The following is a 27,756-nucleotide window of genomic DNA, read 5'->3' as shown; positions in this document are numbered from 1 at the left end:
ATATTATGTTAATAAAATGTTTTTAAAAGTGTGTTTGTTATCTTTGCACTTACGTATGTTGGGGACATTCAGTTCTGATAACCTGCTCTGTTGGAGACTTAACTAACTTGTCTAATGAACTTCACATGAACTCACCTATGGAATGTGTACTCTTATTGGTAGTTATGAATGACCCAGATGGATATAAGAACTAATTCTGTACCCAGTTAATATGTTTGATTCCGCAAACATTTATTGAATGACTCTTGTTATTGACAGTTGGAAATAGAGGACAAAAGTCCAGAGATAGCCGGGCGGTGGTGGCGGCGAACGCCTTTAATCCCAGCACTCGGGAGGCAGAGGCAGGCGGATCTCTGTGAGTTCGAGGCCAGCCTGGTCTATAGAGTGAGTTCCAGGAAAGGCACAATGCTACACAGAGAAACCCTGTCTCGAAAAGCCAAAAAAAAAAAAAAAAAAAAAAAAAGTCCAGAGATAGACAAGAGACTTTCTCTCCTCCTAGAGAAATTGGTACCCAGGAAGCTGTGGCCTATGCTCTTTACTTTGTACCACAAGGCAAGGTGGTATGGCCCTGTGCATAGGTACCTGTGAATAGTACAGTGTGAAAGCTCAGAAGATAAAGGTTCATCTTCCTTGAGCATCAGATTGACCGGGTTGCTCCTAAATGTAATATTTAAATTTAGTCTTAAAAGATGAAAAGGCTTTGGAGGAGAGAAGGGAATTCTGGAATGAGGCAAGCCAGATATGTTCATAGGTAATATCCGCAATGCCAGTGCCAGACTGTGCCTGCCCAGATTGCTGCCCTAGGTGGACGTGGGTGAATGAGTCTGTAGATGTAGATTACCACCCTAGAAGCTCTTGCTGAGTTAAGGGGGTTGTGTTCCTCGATAAAAAGCAACCAGGTTGGCAGAGACTTTGTCGTGGGACAGTTCAGTGTAGGATCAAGGAGGGGACACAAAAGAGGGACGACAGAGAGCGAAGGCACGCAGATCGAGTGAGAGAAATAAACCAATAAAAGTATGTGTATTTGGCGATGGATTCTGTTCATATTATGATGGCATGCAATAGCAAGACCTACATTTAATGCTTTAGTACATTTTCTCATATAATTCTAACAAATATCACAGTGTCATCCTTATTTAAGAAAACTGATGATCAGAGAGAAAATAGTTTGCCCACATCACATAGGTACAAAAGTTGCTTCCATCTGTCATGGCACACAAATGTGTTTCTATGTATGTTGCTTATTTTTTGTGTTTGTGTGCATGTTTCTTAATTTTTCTTTGTTTTATAATACATGATTTGGCATTAAAATATACAGCATATATCTGTTAATAATAGTATATTAAGAAGATGAACCCAACTTAAGAGCTAGAACATGAAGGCATGCTGCATAGACTTGGACTTCTTCACTGTATTCCCTACTTCCCCTCAAGATGTAACTTCTGTCACATTTCAACATGTGCCTTTTTTCAGATGACATCAAACTCTTTCCATGTTCTTATTGTTCAAGGTCAATAGTAAAGCAAAATCAGGATAGTTCGTAAGGCAGACAATGGCTGTGACTGCGCTGAGGATTTAAAAGTAGCTAAAGATTTAGGACATGACGTATACAAGCATTGCTTTGTTCCAACAACTGTGATGCAGTCCCTGGGTGCAGGGGAAAAGGAAGACTGGCGAGGAGCAATAAAGTCAAACAGGGCCTGCTGTGAGATTGAGAGATCTGGGTTTTATTACCACATACTTGAATTTGTCTGGTGACACCGAGAAAAGTAACCCCCATGCATTGAATTTGCTCTTGTGTCACTAGCCTGATCTCCTTGAGAAAGACAAAGTATTCGGGAAATTGGAGCTTTAAAGTCAGAAACATTCCAGTCTGAATTTCTCAATCTGGTGCTGACTCTTGGGCAAGTTCTTCATTGTAACTCTGAGCCTCAGTTTCCTCTTTTGTAAAATTGGACAAGTCTCCCTGCAAGGACTCTGAGAATTCAGTGAGACAGCGTGTGGCGCAGCCAGCACTGTGCTCATAAATGTCCATTTTCTTCTCCTTCTGTGTTTCTTTCCAATTCTAAAGTGAGACCATCCAAAGCTCGTCTTATACATAAACATTAGAAGCACAAACAGCTCATAATTATGGCATTTCCTGTATTAAAGGGCTCAGCGGTTCTCTCCAATCAGACTTGTCATCAGAAGGCCTTCTGAGATCTGGATGAACCTTTCAAATTAATAACAACATCTGGGATTGAAGTGGGAGGGAGTTGGTCCTCTCACACTCAGAGTGAAGACAAGGAAGTGGAGAGAAAAATCCAATAGCTCATTCACACACACACACACACACACACACACACACACACACACACACACACACACCTTGCCATAGCTAAGAGTTTGGTTTTTGTGTGTTTGTTTCATGGGCCATCTATGCTTATGTGAAGTGTCTGTTGCCCATTTAATGACTGAATAATTCTCTGTGTTCCTGTGATGGTAACAGGTACCTTTTGGTACTGTGTCTTCCCAATGCATGAATGTCTGAAGACATTTGTATAGACCTTTGCTCCCTTTTTAATCCATTCTTGCTGATGCACAGTTTGAGCTTGGCCACTGTTTGGGACCAGCTCTGGTGCTTCATTTTTTTCAACATATCCTCTATATTTGTTTATGTCCTTATGATTGTAATGGTATCAAATTCAATACATGATATTTGGAAACCCAGGGGAGGGGTTTGTGAGGTTTTTTTTTTTTTTTAAATTTCAGTTGAGAGCACTATATAGGCATATCACATTCAAATATCTCAACTATTTAGGAAATAGAATGGACAAACATGATGACTGAGATATTACAAAATTTTTCAAAAATGGAATGGATTTTACAAAAGAGAGCTGGTGGGAGTGAGGCACATGACCATTCTTCTGTTGACGTAACTTGAAAAATAGGTATGTATCAAGAGAAGTATGTTAAAGTGCATTATCAGAATCATGTCCCAACACAAGCCACCTTCCCTGGGTTCCAGGAAAGAACATTCAATTGATTCTCAAAATGCAAGCTGATAAAGAAAGTGTTGGGATTCTCACTTGCGTTTTGTATGAAGTTTGCACAATTGACCCACCTTGCTTTTTGCTCTCAATCTTTGACAATTCATGCTACAGGATTTTCAGAGTGGTAATGTCTTATTCTTGGATCCCTCTCATACGTAAAGTCAAAGGGCAGCAAAACTCACAGAGTGGTGTCTCAGTCAGAAACGAGTTTGGATGGGAGTAAAAACTGAGAAAACTCAGCCACAACTTAAACAGACAAGGTGAACACAAAGTTAACTGTGTTTTCAGTGTTAAAGGGCTAAGAGGTAGCTAAGTGGTGGAGTATTTGCTCTGAGTCAGGGGAGAGGTAGAGACAGAGATAGAGAGGAGGAAGGAGGAGGAGAGGGAGGGAGAAGAAACTGAGAGGGAAAGAGGGAGGGAGGGAAAGGAGAGGAAGGGAGGGCAGCAGAGGGGAAGGGGCACAGGGCAGTGAAGGGCAGTAGGCGGTGGTCTGGGTGCTCAGGAATGCCATCAAGGAACCGAGTGCTCCTTTCCTTCTGTTTATCGTCCTAGGATGCAAACATTTGTCCTCATGCCTGCAAGCTGGTAACGCACTCCCAGGCATCATATCTTCTAGAAAGATGAAAGAGACAAGGGCAGGGTAGTCTGGATGGACTTATCTCGTTTCCTCAGACAGTGAAAAACATTCCTGGGTTCTGTCCTCTTCAGGCCTCTCCCTGCATCTTATTGGCCATCCCTGGGCAAAAGTCCGCTCCTAACTGGAAGGTGGCCAAGGAGATAGGGATTGTGTAGGTGATGGATCATCTGTCTGCTTGTTCACTGAAAAAGAGGCTTTTCTGGGTAAGGCTGAGGATAGCATTTGTCTGTGAATATCAGCATAAGTATTTAGAAGGGAGTTGGATGCTGTGTCAACTTAACTAAACGACAGTATTCAGTCCCTTCTGGGGGTGGGGGGTGTGTGGTCTTTATGGGCATGGGTTTTGATCAGGCTTACAGTACTGGCTGTGGGGGCTCTCCTGTGGAGTCAGCCTTGAATCCAATCAGAATTCCTGTTACTTATATTTTTGCTGTATTTTGAAATTCTCAACTGTTGGGGACATGAGAGGGCCAACCAGAGTGGAAAGATTACTTAAGATGACTCCTGTAGACTAAAGGATATGAGTCTCTGAATCTCCTTGGAGTCTGAGTCGGTGATATCATCTGTTTTTTAAGAGTGACAGAGTCTGTAGATGATAAATTTGGGTTAAAGAAGACAGATGAATATGGTAGGTATCATAAATACACAGTTTCACTCGCTAGCTCAAGACAGAGAAAACTGATGTAAAGGCTGATTTTGTCCACAGCCTCCATGAAACCCGAGAGATAAGTGGGACAGAGCATGAATAGCTGGTTATGCCTGAGTAAAGAAAGAGATAATGCAAAAAACTGGGGGAATTTAGATTTACTTAACATAGATCATTTGCCATCCTCTATGTTTGTGCTTTTTATGAGCCTGCAACCCCTCTGGGCAGTTGAGATGCATAGTTTAATAAGGCAGAATTCTCATCAATAAGGCTCATAGTCTGATAAAAGATAGTTCTGTTCCTGAGTGATTCCCATAGCGTTTATTCAGTGCTACAGAGGGTAAGGAGGAAGTAGTCAGAGAAATCTTCCAGGAGGAGAAGTTTTCTAGAAAATAAAGAGTGGAAAGGAGATGACATGTGCAGAGACCTATGGGTAGGAAATGGTCACATGGGTTGAGGAACCACAGTTCACCGAGCGTCTCTGGAGAGGAGCTGCAATTTAGGGAAGAAGCCAGAGCTGAAATGGGAGGACCCTGCACCAGGTACCTCAGACTCTGATACCAAGTACGTTGTCTTCCACAGGTGACAGGGAAGGGGGCGACCTGCCAGTGACCAGTAGTTTATAAAGGAAGGATAGGTAAAGATGTGGAGGCAATAATTTTTCTGGGACTTGTGGGTCACCAAGTGTGAAGGATGCTGTGTCCTCTCACAAGTCTGTGGCCTGGAAAGCTGACCTATGGTGATCTATTTAGGGAGTAATCAAATGTGTGACAGAAGCTCCTGTCAGCCATCCGTCTACACACCGTCCCTTCTGGAAGACAGAAATAACTCACCTTCTGCCCATCTACTGTCTGCTGCTCTCCGAGCTCAGGCCCACAGAAGGGCCTGCAGCACCCACCCACAGTTCACCTCTTGGCTTCGCTGATCCCAGCAAACCTGTGGGTTGTCTAACTCAAGCTGACCTGAGACTAGCACACAGACCTCCTGACTTGGCTATACCTTCTAGCTTTTCCTATAGCATAAGTTGGCCAGGTAAAACCATCAGAAATCACCTGCTGCTCTCGGAAAACCAGCTGCCACGTGTTCTGAGGTCAGCGGCTGAGCTACTTGTGGTAACACTTGTGCAAGTTTGTTTCTGTGTGGCCCTCTTGGGCTATGAGTCAGGGAAAGAGAGTGCATCTGTTCCTAACTGGGACATTGTATTTATTTTTTTGTTTAATTAATTATCTATCTGTCTGTCTGCCCGTCTCTCTCTCTCTATCTGTCTGTCTGTCTGTCTATCTATCTCTATCTATCTATCAACTTTCCTTTGAGAATGAAAAGAAGAAAAACTTCTCTCCAAGAAACCAGGGCAGCTTACCTAGGTAGTCTGTTCTCTTATCGACTGCTTTTTTTTTTTCCCCGACTGCTTTTTATTAAATCACAGGGTGCTTTATTGACCCCGCTGAACTGTGGGATCTGAGTCAGCTGAAAGCGGTACATGGCACTCACCCCACAGGATATGCACTCTATTAGATCACATTTTGAGCTGGAAGTAAGTCAGTAAGTAAGCAGAAAGGATTTATCTCATGCCACATGGGGCACGCGGCTCCCTACATACTTCAAGAGCAGGTGTGAGGCCTAGCATTGCTGGAGGCATTGCCTCCACAAGCAATAGATGCCCTCTCACTCCCAAAGTCCCAGGCAGGTGTGAGGATGAAAAGCGGTGTGCCTCCGTTATTCCAAAGCTCTAGGAAGAACAGGTGACTATCACCTGCACTCAGAGTTATTAAACCTGTGCATGTGTTTTATGGATTATTTTAGATCCCAGAGTTCCCACTATGCTCTTTAAGTGACAGCTCTTGGATTGCACAGAATTGGTGCTGATAGCCCAATAGGGCTACTTTTTACCCATAAAACATGTGCAGAAACGTGAAGATACAAGTTAGTAGGGAAAATTTGCACAGCCATATGGCATAAAAGTACTTGTTGCATCCAGAAGCTGTGAATTCTGAGTATAGGAAAGATTGCTGATAGAGCACCTGTCTAGAATCCCAGTGAGGAGTGATAGCCCAGGACAGTAATGCAGAGCATGTGGAATTAGAATGCTTTACCAATGGTGCATTTCTAACTTTCAAAGTTTGGAAATTTCAATGTTAGTTATTGTTAATGTGCCTCATAAATATCCAAAGGTATACAATGTAGACCTGTTACTATACCCAGAAAGCCAAACTCTCCTACAAGTAGAGAGAATTATGGTCTTGTCCCTTGGGGCATGTTAGACTACTTTCTTTCTTTTATATTTATTTCTTTTTGGTTTTTCGAGACAGGGTTTCTCTGTGTAGCTTTGCGCCTTTCCTGGATCTCGCTCTGGAGACCAGGCTGGCCTTGAACTCACAAAGATCCGCCTGCCTCTGCCTCCCAAGTGCTGGGATTAAAGGCATGTGCCACCACTGCCCGGCTAATGTTAGACTACTTTCAATGGGGTCTTTCATTATTTTCTAACCATATTCACTTTTCTCCCATGGTGTTTCATTTCCAGAAGTTTCTGAGCTACACACCATTCTCCTACTGGCTACAGGGAAACCATCTGTCTGTGCCACTAATTGTTAACATTTGCCCCCTTCCAATCCTTTACCTGCAATGTCTGGGACACAGTGACTAATTCCAAAGGGCAGGGTGCTTTGTGTAATTTCTGATCGAGGACAGTTATCACTTACAACCAAGTCAAAATTTGTTTGATTCTAGTGAGGCCATGACAATCCTGTAGTGACACATTCTCAGTCCAAGCACCTATGTTTAAGGGTGGATGGCCATGAATCAACACCAACATCAGCTACCAGTGTGCCCAGACTTTAAGAAAGTCCATGTACCAGATTTTTGGTGACTGAGCATGAACAGATCTTTCTTAAGATCAGTTTTGCGGTGTTTGGGAGTGGGTTTGTTCGTTCGTTTGTTTGTTTTCCTAACTGATTGAATCTGCATCACTGGATTGGGCCATTGCTTATCCCATCCCTTCTCTGTCCACTCCTGCACAGTTCACTTAGGTGGCTGTGATGTGGTGCTTTCTTCCAACGTGTCTTTCTTCCACTGAGTTCAGCGCCAGGCCCTGAGCTGGAAACAGTGTCAGGAAATTTCCTTTATTGGGCATTGACTTCCAAAGAGAAGATCTGAGACTGGTGGAGCTGCCTTGAGAGTTACTTGATAGTATATTAATATGAGAGAGAGAGAGAGAGAGAGAGAGAGAGAGAGAGAGAGAGAGAGAGAGAGAGAGTTATAAACTCCATAAGCAAGTGCATATTTGGTAGAAATGCCAACTCAAGAAATAACGCTTGCCAACCAGTATATGTAAACGGTCTCACAGCCGTTAGTCTGGCTTGATATTACAGAAAGTCCATATTTATGTGAGACGTTTCTCAGGTGCAGTTAATAATGGCCGAACTTTTGTCCTTGATTTATGCTTTCTATTAGACCTCTCAAGATTAATGATATCATGGGAATGTGGTGTGTATCCGTTTACTGCGGAATGAACGCTGGGCTGGCAGCTCACACGCTAGTGGTCTTGGATTCCCATGCCTGTCATTGTTGAAAGCAGCAGTGAAATTACTCTGGAGGCAGTCCGTCCCTCCCACAGCGCCAGGATTCCATCACACATCGCTGGTCTGTGCTTAATACTCAGATTTCTGTGAGAAATGGCCAAATGCGTTTGAAGTAAGAGTCTCAGCCATACATCTATGACATGAGCAAATGCTTATTTACTAGAAGGAAAAGAAGGAAAATAAATTTAGCGAGACAGTTAAAGGATATAGGTCAAGATATGATTTAATAAGGTTTTCTTTTGTTTTGACAGCATCAGGGTTTATACACCATTGCCTTTCACTCAGGGCCAGCCCTCTCAGCTCCCATCACCGGTCTGTAATAGCTCCTTTGTTATAAAAGGGAACAATTTTTAATACTTACTTTTACCAGAATCTAGCCTCTCAGTTTCTCCATTTAATAAATGAGCTGGAGGGCCAGGCTCTGAACTGTCGTTTCCCTCGTCCCTCACTTCCAGTCCACCGGCAGCCTTGTTGATCCTGTTACCCAAGAACATCTGAAGACAATGTCTCCACTCTCTCAGAAACTGCCAACAGTCAATAGTTCCCCAGAGAGAGGCTAGGTTCCACGAGATCCTCCGGGACTGACAGGCCCAGCCCTGTGCAGGCCCATTGCAAGCAACTGCAGCTGCTGTGAGTTCAAGATCGCACTAGCCACATTATTCCCAGAAAGTAGTATTTCATAGTCCTCCTCTCCATCATCTGGCCCTTACATTCTTTCCAACCCCTCTTTCAAGATACAGATACCCCTCTTGGGACTGAGAGCTGGACAGTCCTTTGTTTTAGCACCTTGAACAGCCACAGACCTCTGCATTCATTTCTGCAGAAAAGAAGCCTCTCTGATCAAGGTTATCTATGGATATAAACATAGGAGACAGTTTGACATCATGTCCATTTAGCAAAATGAAAGCAATAGATTCACCCCCTCGGGCCTGGGACCTCCCAAATCATGGGCCCTTGGCCGGGTCCACGCTCTAGATATGAGCTTCCTCCTATGGAGGGGACCTCAGATATAGTCAGGAAGCAATTGGTTATCGCCATAACAGTCACGCCGCTATGGCACCGGTGTGCACATCTTACCTGGCAGGTTAGTGTTGTAGCAGGAAAAGTTCACAACAGGGTGAGACTGTTGATGACTTTTCTCCCCTGGTTGCCTGTGTCGCACATTCCAGCAGAGGAAAGCCAGCCACCCGTGAGGAAGCTTCCACTCCACTTGCGGCTTGATTTCCCTCTGTCTTCGAACCAAACTCTATGGTGTCTTCAGCAATAAGATCTTACCATTAAGTTCCGGTGGTCATCCAAGACCAAAGGCAATAGCCTGCGTTCTTCTGAGAGCCTTTGGGGCCTTCCTGACCAACAGCTCATAAGGAAGTATCCCCTATTAGGCACTGGGAATTTTGTTTGGTAACCCATGGCTTCTGGAATCGGTATCATCCACCCATGAGGGTGATCTCCACGGAGAAATGTTTGGTATTTTCCCAGACTGACACTCTGTACTCACTAAACACAAACCCTCCGTTCCTTCCTCCCCCATGTCCCTTGCAACCACCATTCTGCTGTCTCTCCGAAGCTGACTCCTGGTGCCACACAGTGGGTGGATCTGCAGAGGAATGTTTGTAAGCAGTGTATTTTTATGACGTCTTTGATAGCACAGGCAATTATTTTTTATTTTATTCTGTTTTTAATAAAGCCTTCTACTGAACATCTCACTTATGGGAATAGTTTAATAACAAAATATCCCATGACACACCTTGTAGAGTAAGAGTCCGAAGTGAGGCTGGTTGGAACAGGGACAGGGCTCCCGGCACCACTAATTTGCAGAAACTTGTTTTGTTTTGTTTTTTTTTTTTTTTTTTTTTTTTTTTTTTTTTTTGGTTTTTCGAGACAGGGTTTCTCTGTGTAGCTTTGCGCCTTTCCTGGAGCTCACTTGGTAGCCCAGGCTGGCCTCGAACTCACAGAGATCCGCCTGGCTCTGCCTCCCGAGTGCTGGGATTAAAGGCGTGCGCCACCACCGCCCGGCTAAAGATACATTCATTTTTTTTTTTTTTTTTTTTTTTGGTTTTTCGAGACAGGGTTTCTCTGTGTAGCTTTGCGCCTTTCCTGGAGCTCACTTGGTAGCCCAGGCTGGCCTCGAACTCACAGAGATCCGCCTGCCTCTGCCTCCCGAGTGCTGGGATTAAAGGCGTGCGCCACCACCGCCCGGCTTGTTTTGTTTTGAGACAGGGTTTCTCTGTATAGTTTTGGAGCTTGTCCTGGAACTCACTCTGTAGCCCAAGCTGGCCTTGAACTCACAGAGGTCTGCCTGGCTCTGTCTCCTGAGTGCTGAGATTAAAGGTGTGCGCCACCACCGCCTGGCTAGCAGAAACTTCTTAAGTGATCTGTGATGTGCCATGGATAAGTGGCTGGAATCAGAAATAGCAACAGTAGCAATGAAGCTGCTTCTGCTTAAGATCCTGGGGCTTTCTCCCTTTTGTTTTCTTTAGATCAGAAGCTTTCTGAACTCCCCTCTCTAAGGGTTGACTTGAAATCCTATTGGCCAGCTTTCCTAGCAGGAACATGTCTGCTCTGACTTCTCTGTCATGAATAAATTGATATCTTAATCTTCTATATATAATTTTTTATGAAAGGAAAGGTTTTAAATAATTGGAGCCTAGTACCCAAAATTATATCCTTCTGATTCTCCGTAGCTTGTGGTTCAGTGGCTGGGCATGAGTGACAGGAATTTACTGACCACAGGAACACTTTGCCTGTCAAGGACGAGTTTGCGTCAGGGTGAAGTCTGATTATGGAGGAAAGAGAACTAATCCTGCAGTTCAGGCTAACGGAACTGCAGAGCGGGGAGTGAGCTGAGCATCAGGGAGCACAGCTATGTGGCCAGAACTTAAGCCTAGGCCAGGTGGCTCAGTGGGTAAAGGGGCTTGCTGCCAAGTCTGATGACCGGAGTTCGATCTCGAGGAACCACACGGTAGTTGAAGAGAACTGATTCCCACGAGATGTCCTCTCATCTCCACATGTGTGCACAGTGGCACACTTACCACACCCCCCTCCTCCAATAAATCTAATAAAAATTTAAATTATTTTTAATTGTAGATGTGTCTATATGAGGGTGGCTGTGTGTCCATGAGTGCAAGTGTGTCCTGAGGCCTGGGGCATGAGAACCCCCTCGAGTCGGAGTTGCAGATGGTTCGGCCAGGGGTCCTTTGACCTGAGAATTGAACTGGGGTCCTCTGCAAGAGTAGTGCGTGCTTTTAATTTCCGGGCCTTCTTTCTAGTAGAATAAAAGTAAAATAAAACAACACTGCCTCCATCCTAGAGGCCAAACTGATGAGACTAGAGGGCAACCCTCACGATGGATCACACGGAGGCACAATGTCCCAGAGGGATACAAACTAGAGCAAACTCGTTGAGAACCACCAATTTTGCATTTTAACTTTGGGAAGGGCTGGCCTGGTGCCCTCTTTCATGGAGATCTCATAAGGAAGTAATTGTAGAGTGGTATGCAAATAGAAAACCTTTTTAATAACATGTTTTACCTATATTAAGAATAATAAATTCTATGGAGGACACCAGTAAGATATTACAACAGCGTCGATGAGACAGTCTTTGTCTAGCATGGACCTAGATGTGGGTTTGTAGAGCTACCTGATAGACATGGCAGGAATTAACAGGCATCTTCTCTGTTCCCTGTACTTCATACTGTTCCGTATATTGCAACATTTTGTGTTGACTCTGGAAAATGTTAAGAGTGCCTAAGCAGGAATTCACATCTGAGGTCTGGAACCAGTGTTATGCAGGGCTGAAGTGGACTTTTCTTGGCATCATGTGATGTTCCTGGCCTTTGCTGATGCTACCCACAAAACATCGTGTTCAGGTTACTCTGATTGCTTACATCACTCATGTATATGATACTCCAAATAGAGTGTTATTGAAATGAGTACAGATCCAAGCAGTGATGAAGGAAGGCTTGCTAGTTAAAGTCCACATTCCATTATGCTGTTGCAAAGAAGATTGGAAATGGCGTGCTAATACAAATCTGTACATCTGTGCTTGCCTCAGAAAATTAGCAGGAAAGTGGAGACAAGCCTACATTTTCTGCCCTGTTACATCACATAGAAATATTGTGTGACTCTGGCCTTGGTTTAAGATATGTAAAATGAGACAAATCTTGATGGTTGTTGCCTGAGTTAAACACACTTAACACTTTGAATAATAATGAAGAATTGGAAGTTATTTCGATGACACACAGTAAGAAACTGATTGAATAAATTATATCATAGCTTGATGAAAATTAGGCAACACTAAAACTCATATTTTGGAATAATACTTAATTACTTGGAAGAATAGTTTGGATAACATTTCCTGAAAGAAAACCAATATTCTATCTTGCAAAGAAGATTATAATAATATACTCATTATGTTGTGGTTTAAATAACACACACACATTGTACATTATATGCAATGTGATCATATGTAATCAAGAGTTTGTATACAGTTAGATTTCTTATTTATGTGTCATTGCCATTTCTTAATGGTCTAAAGTAATTTCTTAATTTTGAATAAAAAGTACATGATAAAATATTAAATTATAAAAGAAAAAAATTAATGGAGTAAAGAGATAGCCTGCAGGGCATGATATTTATATTTTATAAACAACTCAAAAAACTAAACCCCCAAAACTGCCAAATCATTCAATCAATAAAGAGGCGAATTAACTGATGAGGCAGCTTTTGAAAGAAGTACAAATAGCAAACAAATACAAGTGAAGAAAGGTAGCACATTCTTTAGCCGCCAGCAAAATGCAAATCTGTACTACAACATGGATAGTCCATCCCACCCCAGGCAGAATAGCTATTATTGAGAAACAGAAAAACAAGAAACCTGTGAGGACGAGAGGGAAGGAACCTCTACACGCTGCTGGTGGGAGAGTTGATGAACACAGTCACTGTGGAAATGAATGCAAAGCTGCCTTCCCCAGCCCAAAACAGTGTCCAGTGGTACCCCTCCTGGGTACATGCCCAAAAAAGGGCTAAGTGAGCTCACTACAGAGACACCTGCACACTGGGTTTATTGAATAGCCGAGCTGTAGAATCCACTTACAGATTGGGAAATGTGGTATATACAAACGGTGGAGTTTTATTAGGCCATAAAGAAGAACACAATTATGTCATCTTCAGGAAAATGGATGGAGTTGGAGATCTTATGACAGCAAAATAATAGGCTCAGACAATGGTTGCATGTTTTCTTTCAGATGTAGAATCTAGACTTTTCAAGATACATATATATGTGAACAAGAGAACAAGAAAGAGTAATGGAATTATATATATATATATATATATATATATATATATATATATATATATGAAAAGTTTGTTATGAAAACCATTATTTTGTGTGCTAATTTTTAAAATCATAAATAAAATGGATAGGTATTTATTAGATGTCTATGGGGCCATGTTTGTAAAGATGATTTCAGTGTCCCCTTTTGTCCACATAGTTGTTGCATGTGGATGGCTTTGTGGCAATCTACCCCAGAGTCCAGTGACCTCTTTTTTGGGGAAAAAAAAGGAAGGCTGAGATTTTAGTCACTAGATCAGTGGTAAATTTTTGAATCACTTTTTAAACTTACTATCAGTGGAGGATGACAAGCTTTGAAGAAGTCCAGCAAATTGTGTGGAGCATCAAAGTATACCTAGAATTCAACTACATGCAAGTTTAAAAAGCCAGCAGAGTGAAATAATATGTACCCATGGTATACCTCGGTGGGTGGAGGCACCTTCTGCCAACCCTGATGACCTGCGTTTGACCCCGGGGATGAACTTGGTGGAAGGAGATGACAGACTCCCACAGCTTCTCTGACCTGCACATGCATGCCATGGCATGCCAGCCACCCCGTCCCACACCCCACATAGAAATAAATGTAAACTTAAAACACGTCCTCTCCATTTAGCGTTTCTTTCTGGCAGACACCTTCAGTGCACTCTCCTCTGGACTTTGACACGCACATGGCGTTGCTGTTGTCTGTAGTCCGCTACTGTACTGACTGCAGCCGGTACCGAATGATGACCTCTCCCCCATTCCTTCTCTCCCCCTACTTTGCCAAGCCTTTGAGAACCACTGTACTTTTAAAAGCCCACGTTATCAATGGCAGGATGCGGGTCTCGTCTCTCTGTGCTGCCTCAGTTAGTTTACCATAGCCATCTGTACCTACCCTGTTGCTGTTTCAAATGACAGGATCCCATCCTTTTCAGGGCTGCATAATACTTGATGGGGTGTATGCACCCCGTTACTTCATTCATTCATCAGCTGATCAAGACACATGGGCTGCTTCCATGACAATGGGAGTTCAGACGTTTCTTTGACACATGGTTCTCCTTTCACTAAGTACCTATGGTACATGAAGGGGCTGATGTGATATAGATACCTAGATATTTTCTAGACCGAGTGCTTGGATGGCAATGCCAGGATGCTGATTTGCCTCAGCATTCAGTTATAAAGAATTACTCTAAGCTCATCTGACCCTAACAAAGGCATCTTCAAAGTGGACAGGACCCAATGTTACTCCCTTTTGTAGGTGAGAAGAACGGGGTTTAGAGATAGAACGGTCCACTGGGACTTTACACAGTCAATGATGTGGGAGCTGCCCGAAGTTTGTGTCTGAGCTTGGAGCTTAGCAGTCCGGGGCACAGCTGCTCCTCTGTGTACCGGTCCTCCTCGGTCTTCTGGACATTGACGAGAGTCTTATTCTTTATTTTCAGATTACAGAACAGGACCATGTTTTACTGTGGTCAGCAACCAGATGTGCCAGGGACAGCTCAGTGGGATTGTCTGCACCAAAACACTCTGCTGTGCCACAGTGGGCCGAGCCTGGGGCCACCCGTGTGAGATGTGTCCTGCCCAGCCTCACCCCTGCCGTCGCGGCTTCATTCCCAACATCCGCACCGGAGCTTGTCAAGGTAATGCAGCGGGAATAACAAGGAACACGTTCTGTTCACTGGAGGGCCATTCTCTAGCTGTGGAGAATGCCCGGTCCCCTGCCTGAGGGTACTGCCCAGCAGCTGCGAATGCCCTGTCCCTGCCTGGGGACAAGGCCCAGCTCCTGAGAATGCCCCGTTCCCTGCCTGACAGTACAGCTGAAGCCCTCAGTAGCATGGTTCGTAAAGCCAGGAAGGTTGGCTAAGACTGCCTTGCCAGCGGCTCTTCTGGCCTCAGGAGTGGTTCCCTGCGCCTCTGGCACAGGAGTAGCAGCTGGGGGGGGGGGATGCGGGCCTGACGGCAGTGCTGTGTAGGAACACGGCAAACAAGGTAGTGGTTGTTGTTTTCTCTTCATTTGAAACTCTGAGTCCTGAGCTTAAGGTTGTACTCAACTGACCTGAAGAAAATTGCTCCTCTGGACATTCGACATGCTACATTATGCTTTTTTTTTTTTTTTTTTTTTTTAACAAGTCAGAAATAAATTAGAATTGGTTTCCCTGTTTTAAATACCCCCAGATGTTGCCTCAACACTCTTCTGCCCTCCCCTAGAATCCTGGTTTTGGCTTGGACTCTATTCCCCCAGCTGTGTAAATTCTTTCATTGTCTGGATGTCTGGCAGGAAAGAGGAGGAAGTGAGCAGAGGCCACTCCACACTGAACTGATGGGCCCCAAAACTCCCAGGCTATCTCTGCTTCCTGTAGACGTCTGAAGTACTTTTTCTAAAAAAGATAACTGCAATATTTTTGTAAAATTCAGAAACTATGCTTCTCTGAGGGAAGTAGGTAGTAGTTTGGCTCTGCCCCATGTGTTCATTCTGAAGGTTAGGATGCAGAAAAAAACAGGATTTGAGTGACTCTCCTCTGTGCTGTGGGCTGCACTAAATTGAAAGTGCCTGGCTCCCAGGTACCACTCCTCTGGATGCCCTTGAATGTGTCCCCCTGAATGTCAGGAGCAGCCAGAAGAGGTTGTTTTGAAATCCTAGATTCTCAAGGATTGCTAGGAGTAAGCCTTTCCTTTGATGTCTTATTTCTCTCATTCTTAGAAAGTCTTGAGTCTTGAGGAATTGGTTGGTCATTGCGTTTTGAGGTTGCTAATACCCATGAGTTGTTGACAGTGACTAGAAAGGACGATCTCCAGCTCCCAGCTTCCTGTCAGTGAGTTTACCGTCAAAGGTTTGGGCGCCAACGGAAGTGAGAGAAGAGGAAGGAGAGGAGAGGGAAGGGGGACTCTCCTCAGCTTGTTATTAGCTCAGACGGTCTGGATTTTCCCCAAGGTTGCTTCCTGTTCCCTCATGACTGTCCTTCAACACCTAAGGTGGGGAAGACTGAAAGTAGCTTACTGAAAATCCATGACTTCAAAATAGCAGTCTGTATGGATCATTCGCAACAAGATTTCTTCTTTTGCTGGGAGAGATTCTCAAAGTGTTATATGAGGCCAAGGTGTCTTCTTACTGGTGTTTCTAGTCCTTGGGCCGGATGTAGGCTATGGGCAAATGGGTTGATAGAGGCATGTATATAGGTGTAGTCTGGGGGCACATGGTTAGTGGGGAACTGCCCTCATACACATTTCCTGTTGACCAAAAAATCACAATCAACAAGAGTATCTAGAATTGTCTATCTGACTTTAAATTGTGATTTCAAGTAACATTTTAATAAACATTTAGAAAATCCTGGTCTAAAATAAAAATGAAACTGGATGTAAAACATAATCCAATTTTTTCAATATAGTCATTCATTTATGGGTCAGGACATTCTGTTAAAATAGTGGCGTTTTTATGCCCAAATAAATATTTCCTCTCTAGTTCCCGTTTTACTGTGGGTGAGTTTTCCCGGCAGCATAGGCTGAGAGCCTGCAAATGGCAGTTGCTTTGTTGCTTCTCTCAGCATCAGGACTGAAAGAGGGTACTGCACTCATGGATGTCCACAAGACAGTCCAAGAGGAAGAAACTCAAGACTCCCATGTATTAAACCAGGATTTTCTGTGTTCTGAATGAAGAAATGGAGAGAATACACTTGTATACGCTGTTTTCACAATGGAATCCAGACAGCCAACATCATGGAGGAGGAGGTTCTGTTGGGGAAGTTAATTTGGGACTATCTATAGGACCAGAGGTTAGTCCCTAGGTTCTTGGATAGAGCATTGAGCAAGGTGGACCAAATCTCTGCTGCAGAGAAGCCTGTGTGTTGAGCCATGAAACAGATTCATTATTAGGATGGTCGGTATTGAGACCCAGGGGCCAGATGTTGCTATACACTAGCTGGAGCAAAGTGGCATTGGTCCAGAGACTAAAAGAGGAGTCAGGATGAACCAACCATGAAGCTCCAACAGGGAGAATATTTCAGAAAGAGGGGCCACGATTACAACACTTCAAGGCAGCATATCCATGGTGTATCTGAGGAAACCTGGAGAGGAGGGGGAAAGAGGGAGGTGAGAGCAGACAGTGGAAAGGCATGGACTTTCTCTGACTTAGCAGTGACAGGGAGGGATGTGCTCTGAGCTTCGGAGGGTCCTTCCTGGATTCTGCTCTGGTTGATGAGCCCACACAGTATCCAGCACCGTTTTCCCTTCCAGCCCTGATGAGTTTTTCCTGCACAAGACAGTTTTCCAGACGGTAAAAGGGCATATGTATGAAGAGACTAGGCTAGCTGTTGTGGCAATCTCGGGGTTCTCAAGTAAATTTCATGTTACCTTTGACATTCATCGTAACACTTAAAGATAGCTTTATGGACGTATATCACATTTTGATTTTGAAGTGTATCTTAGATACTTTTGATTATTATTGCCAATCTGAATGGGAAAATGACACAGTAAAAAAACAGTAAAAAACCGATCATTTTAATCATTATGTATTTTACTTTGTTGTGTATAAAAAAACTCCAAAATTAATAGAAATAGTCTCTTTTGCTTGTGGGAAGACAGGCCTCCTTCTTGTTGAGCATTATTGACTAAGCTGTGTTAATAACTTATTTTACATAATGTAATCATAACAGTTGCTATCATCATATTCTGGAAACTGTGATGGATGCCTTGACATAAATTTGGTAATATAATTGTGGATAAACTGTTAAGTTTTCTTCTGCAATGAGTCTTTCTGTTTTCCCAAATCTGACAGATGTGGACGAATGCCAGGCTATCCCTGGGCTGTGTCAAGGAGGAAATTGCATTAATACTGTTGGGTCTTTTGAGTGCAAATGCCCTGCTGGACACAAATTTAATGAAGTGTCACAAAAATGTGAAGGTAAGCAACCTCATGCTTTGCAGCTACAGGGAACTGGGGGAGGGCAGACAAGGTGGCATCAGCAGCAAGCTTATTTGCAGATGATACCCAGGACCTTCTGTCTTTGTCATTCCCGTGAGAGCATAAATATGACAGTCCAGTAGGAATTGTATGCCTTTGGAACTAGAAAAATCATTGCAGCTTCTTCTACTTTTATAGACACAAAATAAGAGGCCCGGCTGAATCAAATTAAATATTAAAACATGAAATATTTTAGGATGATATTTGGTTTAAAATGTTCAAGATGCATGTTTTGTATAGTTCTAGGGGCATGGATTTAAATTTGGTCATTAGATACCATTACAAATTATGCCACTGATATTTTCCAGTTAACATGCAGAATTTTGAGGGAGTGACATATTAACATACACATGTGTGCTCCTAGTTAGAGCTTAGGATTTCCTTTTCTGGACCATGACATATTGTCTACCAAATGAAAAGCTTTCCAGTGTTCACCAAGCAAAAGGAGAAACCTGAAGTAGATTTTTCTGTTTGTGTATGGTTCATAGAGTAGGCTTCTACAATGTATACACAGGAAACATGTTTACATCTGGCCCTACTGTTATATGCAGAAGTGGGCTGGCTTCCAGTGCAGTGATTTGTTTTTGAGATGGAAGCATTCAAAACATACGTAGACATCTCTGACTTCTTTCTGCTGAGTTCATGGAGTATGGTCTGACAGCCTTGGGGCAACAGTCAAAGACTCATCTCAAGCTCAGAGAAGGCCCCTCCTTTATTAGCTTCTCATCCCACCAGGTGTGGCCTGAGGTTTCAATCCTAAGTCTGTGGTTTTTGTTGAACACAGTTGTATTATTTACCTTCTTAGGCTCTAGCAAAGAAACACTTCACTCAGAGTAGATCTTTCCTTGGGTTCTTAACCTCCTGGTAGATTCCACAGTCTGTCAAAGCAATGGAAGACAGCTTCTGATGTAAAGTACGATCAATAAGCTATAGTCAGACGTTTACTATGGCTTGCCCAGAATGGAACTACCTAATTGTCATAGAATCGCCTTTGTGGGTTACAGTGGTTTCTAAAATAGCTAATTGACATAATTTGTAATTGCTGCTGCAATCAAGAATATGTTATACTCAGTTATTTCAACTGTTGAACTATGAAATGGTCTTAGTTCCTGTTGGAAATCAGGCTTCATCCCATGTTTTAAAGAACAGTAATGGTGGTTTTCTCTAGGAGAATGGAGTTTAGAAACTGAGATGTAACTACGCACTAGAGGGTGTTGGTACCGATGGGGGCAAAGACCTATTCCACTTTTCACCATTATAAATGATGGGAGTGTTGAGGATGTTGAGTGAGGCCATTCAGGCATCTGCAGGGGCTTCTTCATTTTGACTTTGGTGCTCATTGAGTGGATTGTATTGACACTTTTTTGTAGATGAGAACTATTATCTCTAATTATTATAAAGAAATATTAGAGATAATATTATCTCTAATATTTTTCTTTCTTTTTCATTTTTTTTTGTGTGTGAGACACTTACTTTGTAGCCCTGGCGGCCCTGGGACTTGCTGTGTAGACCAGGCTGGCCTCAAACTGACAGAGGTCCACCTGCCTCTACCTTCTAAACGCTGGGACTAAAGGCATGGGTCACCATACAGAGCCTTAACTCTAATTCCTAATACGTGGAACTATGTAAAAATATTTGGGTATGGATATTCAGTCATTATTATGGATATCTTTTGTGACAATATAATGAGGTTTCTTGCATGTAGAATTCATATCAACAGCGGGCTATGTCTGACATTTTTAAGTATATTGAACAACTATGTACTCTATTACAGCTCTAAGATTTAGGGCAATGGAGACCATATGGCCTGTCTGGCCTGTGTTTTGCCTTCTAGAGTCACAGTAACTTCCAGCCTGAGCAAAAATGGAATTTTCTGCCTTTTGCTTTTTGCTTGATTAAAATAGTTAACAGTCAGGAATATAGTCCATGGGTGTACTTCACACAGAAGATGCAGAGGTAACGTTCACACTGAAAAACAAAAACAGGGAACTCAGATATTTTTATTAATGCTAAAAAAACCCTACTTTGTGATCTATCTCATACATTAAAAATTCAACCTGAGAATTATTTAATATTCCTGACAACAAAACCAAATTCTCAACTGTACATTGGAATCTGTAGCAAGACAGAGAACAGAACCATTGGACTAGAGTTCATCTTTCCTCTGCCATCTGCGGTTACATTAAATTTAGGTGGTGTTTTTTTTTTCCTTCTCTATTGTTCTATGCAAATTGGCATTAGAGAGGATATTTTCTTGTTAATACTACATGTGCTCTGACCTGGGATTGGATGGAACATTGTTGACCTGTCTTGCCCTGGTAGAAGCATCATCAGAAGGTCTTTCCAGACCCCTCTGCAAGCTGGGTGCCTTCCTTCAATCCTTTACTGTATTTCAGTTAGAGCAGCACACTAGGGGAATGGCACCATTTGGGCACAGGCCGTCCTCTGTGGTCAAGGGAGGGAGCCTAGTGGATTTGGCACACAACCACAAAGAGGTTGAGAGATCCTCTAAGTGGCTAGGGAAGAGGGCCTGGCATAACAGAGGCTTCATTCTGTGCCCATGTGTGTGAGTCAGCTTTTCATTACTGTGACGAAACACCTGAGGTAATCAGCTGAAGAGGAGGAAAGGTTTCCGTGTATGTGTGTGTCCTGTACCCACGGCACGCATGTGGAGGTCTGAGGACGCCTTGCAGGAGTAGGCTCGTATATGTCCTGTACCCACGGCACGCATGTGGAGGTCTAAGGACGCCTTGCAGGAGTAGGCTCGTATGTATCCTGTACCCACGGCACACATGTGGAGGTCTGAGGAGGGCTTGCAGGAGTAGGCTCTTCCCTCCCATTGTGGCGGTCCTAGGGTTCAATCTCAGGTTGGCAAGCTTGGCAGTAGATGCCCTTACCTACTGAGTCATGTCACTGGCACTGTAGCTGGCTTTTTAAGTGTGTTTTCCCTTGGCTTAGAAATGAAGAAATTGTGTAGTTCTTATATTACCTTAAAAATAAAAAAGCTGCTTCAGTCCAGCGGGTGTTAGCAAATTCCCAAGATGCCAGCCACCACCGTTCCACCGCAGGATGGCTTTATTCAAATGCTTTTCATGAGAGCGTCCTCTTCAGAATTCTCCCTTTCTTATTCTGTCTTCCTAAAACCCCAATAAAACTCTATAGACTATGGCTTAATACACACGTACAATTTAGAACAGTTGAAATGTAAATTAATAAGCCAGAGCTGTTTAGTATTAGAGTTTTAAACATTTTAGAAGTCAAAGATGGAGATTCACAGCTGTGAGCTGAGTAAGGGGATCAGAGCTTGCAGGCACCTTTTTGCTGATTTTTCTGATGGCGGTGGGGCTCGCCTACTGAAGGAGCAGCGGCACCTCCCCCTTCTGGAAACCGAGCCCATATTTGCATAGGTTACTGTGGAAGGAAATTAAGAAATAAAAAAATGTAGTTAAGGGATTAAGTTTTATTTCTGGAAGGAGTCCCATGAATTAATAACTAACCTTTAATGTTTGGGGATTTAGATTATCATCAGCACAGCCTCCAGCAGTCCTAAGAGCATGGCATGATGCACAGGAATTTTAACCTTGTGGTTCTTACATCCGTGCACTCCCTGATACGTGAGTTGAAGTGCTTAGGACTCCTCTTTGTGGCAGGAATGCCATGTTTACCTAATGGCTACTTGCTTTAGGGCCTCCTGTCCTCTTGGGCACCAATGAGCATCCCTGGGGCTGTTTGATCCATCACTGCAGGTGGGATTCCTGGCCACAGTGCTCACCTTTCTGCTCAGTGTAGCTAGCTAACCCCTTGCACAGTTGATGGAGATGTGGTGTAGAGTAAGGTGGGCCTGGGCCTGGTAAAGTCCCTAGTTCACTATACGGTCTTAGTGACATCACATGCCAACGCTGCGAACAAGATGATACATAGAGGCTCTTTCCAGTTCTGTAGTCCAGACTCTGCCTCTCCTCTTAGTCCTTCCCAGTTGTGATCCTGTGATTGATGGTATCATGGTATGACTAAAACAGCACTGAGTGTCTGCTTGTCAATTGAAGGTTTCTTATAGGCTGCATGTGTGCAATAAAACGAAGTTTACGGGTGCATAAATCTGCAGTGTCTCCTGATTCTTTTAAAGAATGCCCCCCACCCCCACTTGAGCAGCAATGGAGACATCCAGGATCAGGTAGTTGGTTCCCTTGCCAAGCCGCTCTTGTGGACTGAGTTCTTGACACCTGAGTGAGTGTCCAGAAATATCTTCCTCAGAGTTGAGACAGGCTCCATCGAGTCTCTTCTTCCCCAGAGAGCCCAGGGAGCCCAGGATAGGGAGGTGGGGATGCCTGATGAGAGCTGGTGAGGCCTAGGGAGAACTGAGGCAAATGACTGACAGCCAGCAGGGAGGAGGGAGCTGCCAGAAGCTACTGTGACCTCTGCAGCCACACTGGGGAACTTCTCACCAGTAGCCCGGCCTCTCCCCTCCCGCCTTGAACCTTAGGGAGGTCTCCAGACTGCAGAAGTAGCTCTTGCCTGCCAGTTCCCGCTGCACCCAGCAGGCCTCCCAAACTATTGTATGTTTGTGGCTGGCATTTGATAAAGACTGATTTATGAAAACCATAACAAGTCACTGTTGTTGGATTCTGTTACTTAGGAGATCTGAAATTTTAGTAAAAGAAAGTAAGTGTAGAGTTGTTAGAGCCTGGGAGGATAATGCACCAGGAGGAAGAGGTCCAGCCCATGACTCTAGTTAAACCTTTGCACATAGCCCTTCCTATAAGGCATTTCCATCATCTGATGATGGTGAGATCACAACTCCAGCCATTATCATTCTGTAGCTATGAAACTGGTTCGTGAGTATAAAAGGCAGAAGTAGAACAGATCGCTGGGGAGGGAACATTGGGGAATTCAAAGGTATTTGCACCCCTTCGTGTGTGACAGTTTTGTCTCATCCTGTTTCAGCTTTGGGAGTGAACATTAAGGTGTGTGTTCTCAGCCTCTGACTGGTAGCATTTGAGGACATATAGCAAAGGTGGACTTCTCAAGTCCTAGCCAGTTGGAGACTTGGGTTTAGCGTGACTATACATGAGGAGGCTGTTTGCTTCCCCTGACTCTTGGGTTTGACCTTGGCCTAAGCCTGTCAGGAACACACTCCACCACCACCTTTTGTTTTCCTGATACTTCTGAGGCACAATTTTACCAGGTTGCCCAGGCTGGCCTTGAATTTGCTCTGTAGCCTAGGCTGGTCTTTAACCCCTGAGTCTTCTTCCTCTGACTCCCAAATAGCTGGGCATAGAGGCCTGCCCCTGTAGGCCTGGATCTTTTCCTATTTCAAGGTTTACCTCTTGTTAGTTTTCTGCAGGCCTCAGTCATGCGAGGGGCACACCTGAGCATCAGACACATGGAAATCAGGTCCCGTAACCACACCAACAGGGTGAGGATTAGATGAGTTAGAATTTTCAACGTGGCCTGGCTCTCAACACACTGAGACTCTCATTGTCATCGCTGTTGCTATTTTTAACAGATGATGCCAGTCTCACTGGTTGGCAGGCGGAAGATATGCCCACGGCCTGCCAAAGTTAGTTATGTTTCCAAAATAACTTTTTCTTTTATTGGTTGTTATCTTAATTTCTTTTGATACTAATGTATTATGCTAAGTGGCTTAAACAAAATTGCTAGCATTTGTCCTTGTTAATAGACTGAAAAAGTATTTTAACAGATCATCACATGATCTTTGTTAAGCGGTATGTGATATTAGCACTTGAAGACCCTTTGGAAAGGCATGCTGAGTAATTGCCCTGACAAAACACCATGACTGAGGCCACTTATAAAAGAAAATGTTTCATCTGTGACTCAGAGTTCCAGAGGGCTGGAGTCCATAACCATCTTGGTAGGGAGGGAGCGTGGCAGCAAGCAGGCAGGCATGGCGCTAGAGAAGTAGCTGAGAGCTTCCATCCACAAGTACAAGGAAGAGGGAATGGGAGAGAGACTGGGAATGGTGCAAGTCTTTTGAAACCTCAAAGCCTATCCCCAGTGACACACCTCTTCCAACAAGGCCACACCTCTTAATCCTTTCCAAATAGTTCCACCCACTGGGATCAAGCATACAAATATGTAAGTCTGTTGGGGCCATTCTCATTCACACCACCACAAATGTCTTGCCTCACAGTTATGTCTTCCTGTTGTTAGATGAGGTTTGGAGTTTTGCAGGCTCATTATCATTAGTACACTGATTCTCTGTGCCCAGAATAAGCGGGGCAGCAGAAAGATAGAAGGACACTAAAAACTGAGCTGTTGTAAGGAGAGTCTTGGGGGATGGTGCTGGGTCTTACACTGTGCCATGGCAGCATCCCAGCCAGGCTGCTTCTTTCCTGGAATACTTTTACTTTTACCAATGGCAGATTCACAGTGATGGTGCCAGGTACCATAGCTTTGACTCTGTGCTCAGTGAAACATTACGTCAGTCTCTAGGCTTGCATGGAAGAAGGGTGATTTTGCTTTTCAAGAGGCTAAACAGCATGGAGATGGTGTCACTGCTGATTTTGTGACTGTAAGGGTCAACTTGAATGCGAGTAGACTTGAATGTATGAGAATGTACTTGAATGTGGTCCACTCAGAACCATGTTTTGTTTTTTTAAATGAAGAAGAACACATGGACTGGAAGGGGAGGGTTTTCATTTTGTGGTCCAAAGCCTTCCTGAGTGTCAGCAGTGCCAGGCTGGCTACAGTGGTTTCCCCGAGGGGCTCTTCCTGCCTCTCCTTTCTCTATGCATAGAAGGAGAGGTGTGGCTATCCTTCTAGTTTGTCTAAGACAGCACAGTGCATGCTCCATTTCTTCTCCTCCATTCCCTTACCACAACCGATACATGTCAGTGAGAGATTTGGGCTTTTGAAAAACTCTCTTTGAGGAAATAGTTAGATTTTTTTCCCAAAGGGGATGCTTACTGTTTCCTTGGAGGAGACCAGTGGCTTCAGGCCTTAGCAGCTGATCCACTTTGGCCTCTGTAGCACTCAGGATATTTGTTAAGGAATGTCCTTAAGATGAGTGTGTGAGAAAAAGAAGACAGATTGGATGAGCTGTGGCACATCCCAGAAGCAGTATCAACTGATCGCAGAGGGCGGTGTGGCATCGTGTGGCCTTTAAAGAGGTCCCTCATTGGGTTAAGATGACCAGACTTTTGCCCAATTTTCCATGATTTCCTATTAGATATGGGGCACCTGGGCAGGGTGTGACCTCAGGCAAAGCAGCTCTGTGCAGCTCAATGATTCCTGACAGGACCGAAAGTCAAAGACAGCTTGTTGACCACATCTCCAACAGCAGAAGTTAGTCCTTCCCTGAAGAGGAAGCTGACTGGAGCGCCCAGTGTCTAGTGGAGTTCACTCACCAAATACACATTCTTCCAACATAGGACCATCGTCACAGCCATTTGGATGTGCTCCTGAGAAAGTTGGTATTTCCTAACTCTAGTCTGGTCACCCCAGGGCACCAACTCCCAAGCAGTGCTCAGGCCATGAGGTCTCCTCTGAAGGATTGAAGTATCTATCCTGTGGGTAATCTGAAAAGAAATACAGAAAATGTGAAGGAGTATAGAATAATTATCAGAGGAGTTTAATATAGTACAACATATGCATTGAAAGAGAGAGCAAGCTTTCAAAACAAATGGGTTTGGAATAGCAACACATTGCTGGCCTGTCAGGTTTAGGTTCTGAAGAGAGTAGGTTTATTTGGCTCCATCTCTTGAATTTGGTAAACCCCCAGGAACATGCATCTGAATTGGCTCTTCTCTGGGCAGCTTTTATTTGGCACAGACAGGTGTGTCTGGGGGCTTGACTGCACAAGCACTCTGTCTGCATCCCTGTACCCGTGAAATTTCATGTCGCACCCTCCAGATAACAGAACCTCTTTTACATTGCAGATATCGACGAGTGCAGCACTATTCCTGGAATCTGTGATGGCGGGGAATGTACAAACACAGTCAGCAGTTACTTCTGCAAATGCCCCCCTGGTTTCTACACCTCTCCTGATGGCACCAGATGCATAGGTGGGTTTAATTACAGACAGCAGGCATGGTTTTTATACATCATCCACAATGAACATCTCTCTGGATAAGTTTGTTAATGGGAACAGGGGAGGATGAGCGTTTGTGGAGATGTATTCCAACAGTGGAACACCGTGTTAAGCAGCAGAAATGTCTGGTGTCCTTGTTTGTGGATTTGTTGCCCATGTCCTCAGTCTGGGAGTTAAGGCACAGCTATCTACCTTTTGTCACTTCCCAGAATCTATGTTAATTTAGGTCTGACATTTTGTAATAATGATTAATTGATCTTGCTTCTACACAATCTACTTTGCCAGATTTACCTTCCTAAAATAGTGATTTAGTTAAATAACATTCTTTCTCAAACATCTCAGGTATTTTTCACGAGGACATGCAAACTAGTGATCTTCAGTCTGTGTCCAGTGGTTCTACATACACAGCAGCCATGTCAGTACCTACATATATACATACATACTCTGGGTAGCGCAGTACAAACACACACACACACACACACACACACACACACACACACACACACACACACACACACACATCATGTGGTATTTTGCTTACATGAAGGAAGAAATTAAATAAAAGTTTAATATATTATTTTTTAAAAATGATTTATTTTATTTTTATTTTTAATGATGTGTGTGTGTGTGTGTGTGTATGTGACTTCATGAACTTGTGAGCACAAGTGCCAGTGGAGGCCAAAAGAGGATATTGGGTCCCCCAGAGCTGGGGTTAACAGGTGGTTGTGAATTTCCTGATATGGGTGCTAGGAACCAAACTCAAGTCCTCTGCTGATGCCGTTTGTAAATCAATGACTGTCAGTAACCCAATAACAGTTTGTAATTTCAGCCCCAACAGTCTTCATTTTACCACACTGATCAAGAGTCTTTGATTCGTTGATTTAGCATACTCATCAGCCAGATCTGTAACAACACGGTATCAGTTAATTTTCAAAATAATAGTCATTAACCCATTAAGAGTTTACCATGGGCAGCTGTGGGTCCCAGCTTTGCTCTGAAGGAGGAACCATCCATCTGCAAGTTATATGCACACATTTTACAATTTGGTCAAGTATTTACAACTGGGTTTTGACCACCAAGTCCATTTGAAGCTGGGATAGAAACCATGCTTGAGAATCTCCCCATTCTTTATAGTCTTCGGGTTCCATGCCCCAAACATTTACTAACATAGCATGTAAAACATTGGAAGCAATGACGCTCTTAAAGTTAGAATGAAGGATTCCCATCTCTCCACCATTTCCATGGAGAGATGCCTGCCCCACCGTGGGCTTCACAGAACAGGCTCATCTGCACACCCTCTGTAGCTACTCTTCCTGGATCTGGCTGGAAAGAAACCCATTCTTGTTGAGACATCTGCCCAGGAACCAGATCCAACATTTTCTGGGAATTGCATCTACACTGGTGGCTATAAGTACCACTCAGAAATTGCCTTGTGTCTGTGATGTTGACCCTCAGTTCTTTTCTATGGTTTGTTTAGGTTTACCTTTCCCATCTTTGCTTAAATAATGGAAATGTTCCTAAATTATGCATGTTTATCTTTATGTAT

At 43.6% G+C, this 27,756-nt stretch overlaps 1 protein-coding gene across 4 annotated transcripts in view; it reads left to right on the top strand.

Annotated features, from left to right (window-relative positions):
• The window catches only part of Fbn1 (fibrillin 1), a 212,705-nt gene that overhangs the window by 83,324 nt on the left and 101,625 nt on the right, over positions 1–27,756 (top strand). For 3 of the 4 annotated variants that reach the window (XM_076570544.1, XM_076570546.1, XM_076570545.1), the window contains 3 exons: positions 14,646–14,843; positions 17,975–18,100; positions 26,059–26,184. In XM_076570544.1, coding sequence (XP_076426659.1) covers positions 14,646–14,843; positions 17,975–18,100; positions 26,059–26,184 — 450 coding nt within the window. The remainder of the gene's footprint in view (positions 1–14,645; positions 14,844–17,974; positions 18,101–26,058; positions 26,185–27,756) is intronic. The other variant, XM_076570547.1, reaches the window with a different exon arrangement.

This window comes from Peromyscus maniculatus, chromosome 4, assembly GCF_049852395.1.
Source record: "Peromyscus maniculatus bairdii isolate BWxNUB_F1_BW_parent chromosome 4, HU_Pman_BW_mat_3.1, whole genome shotgun sequence".
Taxonomy (NCBI): domain Eukaryota; kingdom Metazoa; phylum Chordata; class Mammalia; order Rodentia; family Cricetidae; genus Peromyscus; species Peromyscus maniculatus.
The sequence above is the reverse complement of the archived record's forward strand: the minus strand, read 5'-3'. Positions and strand labels throughout refer to the sequence as shown.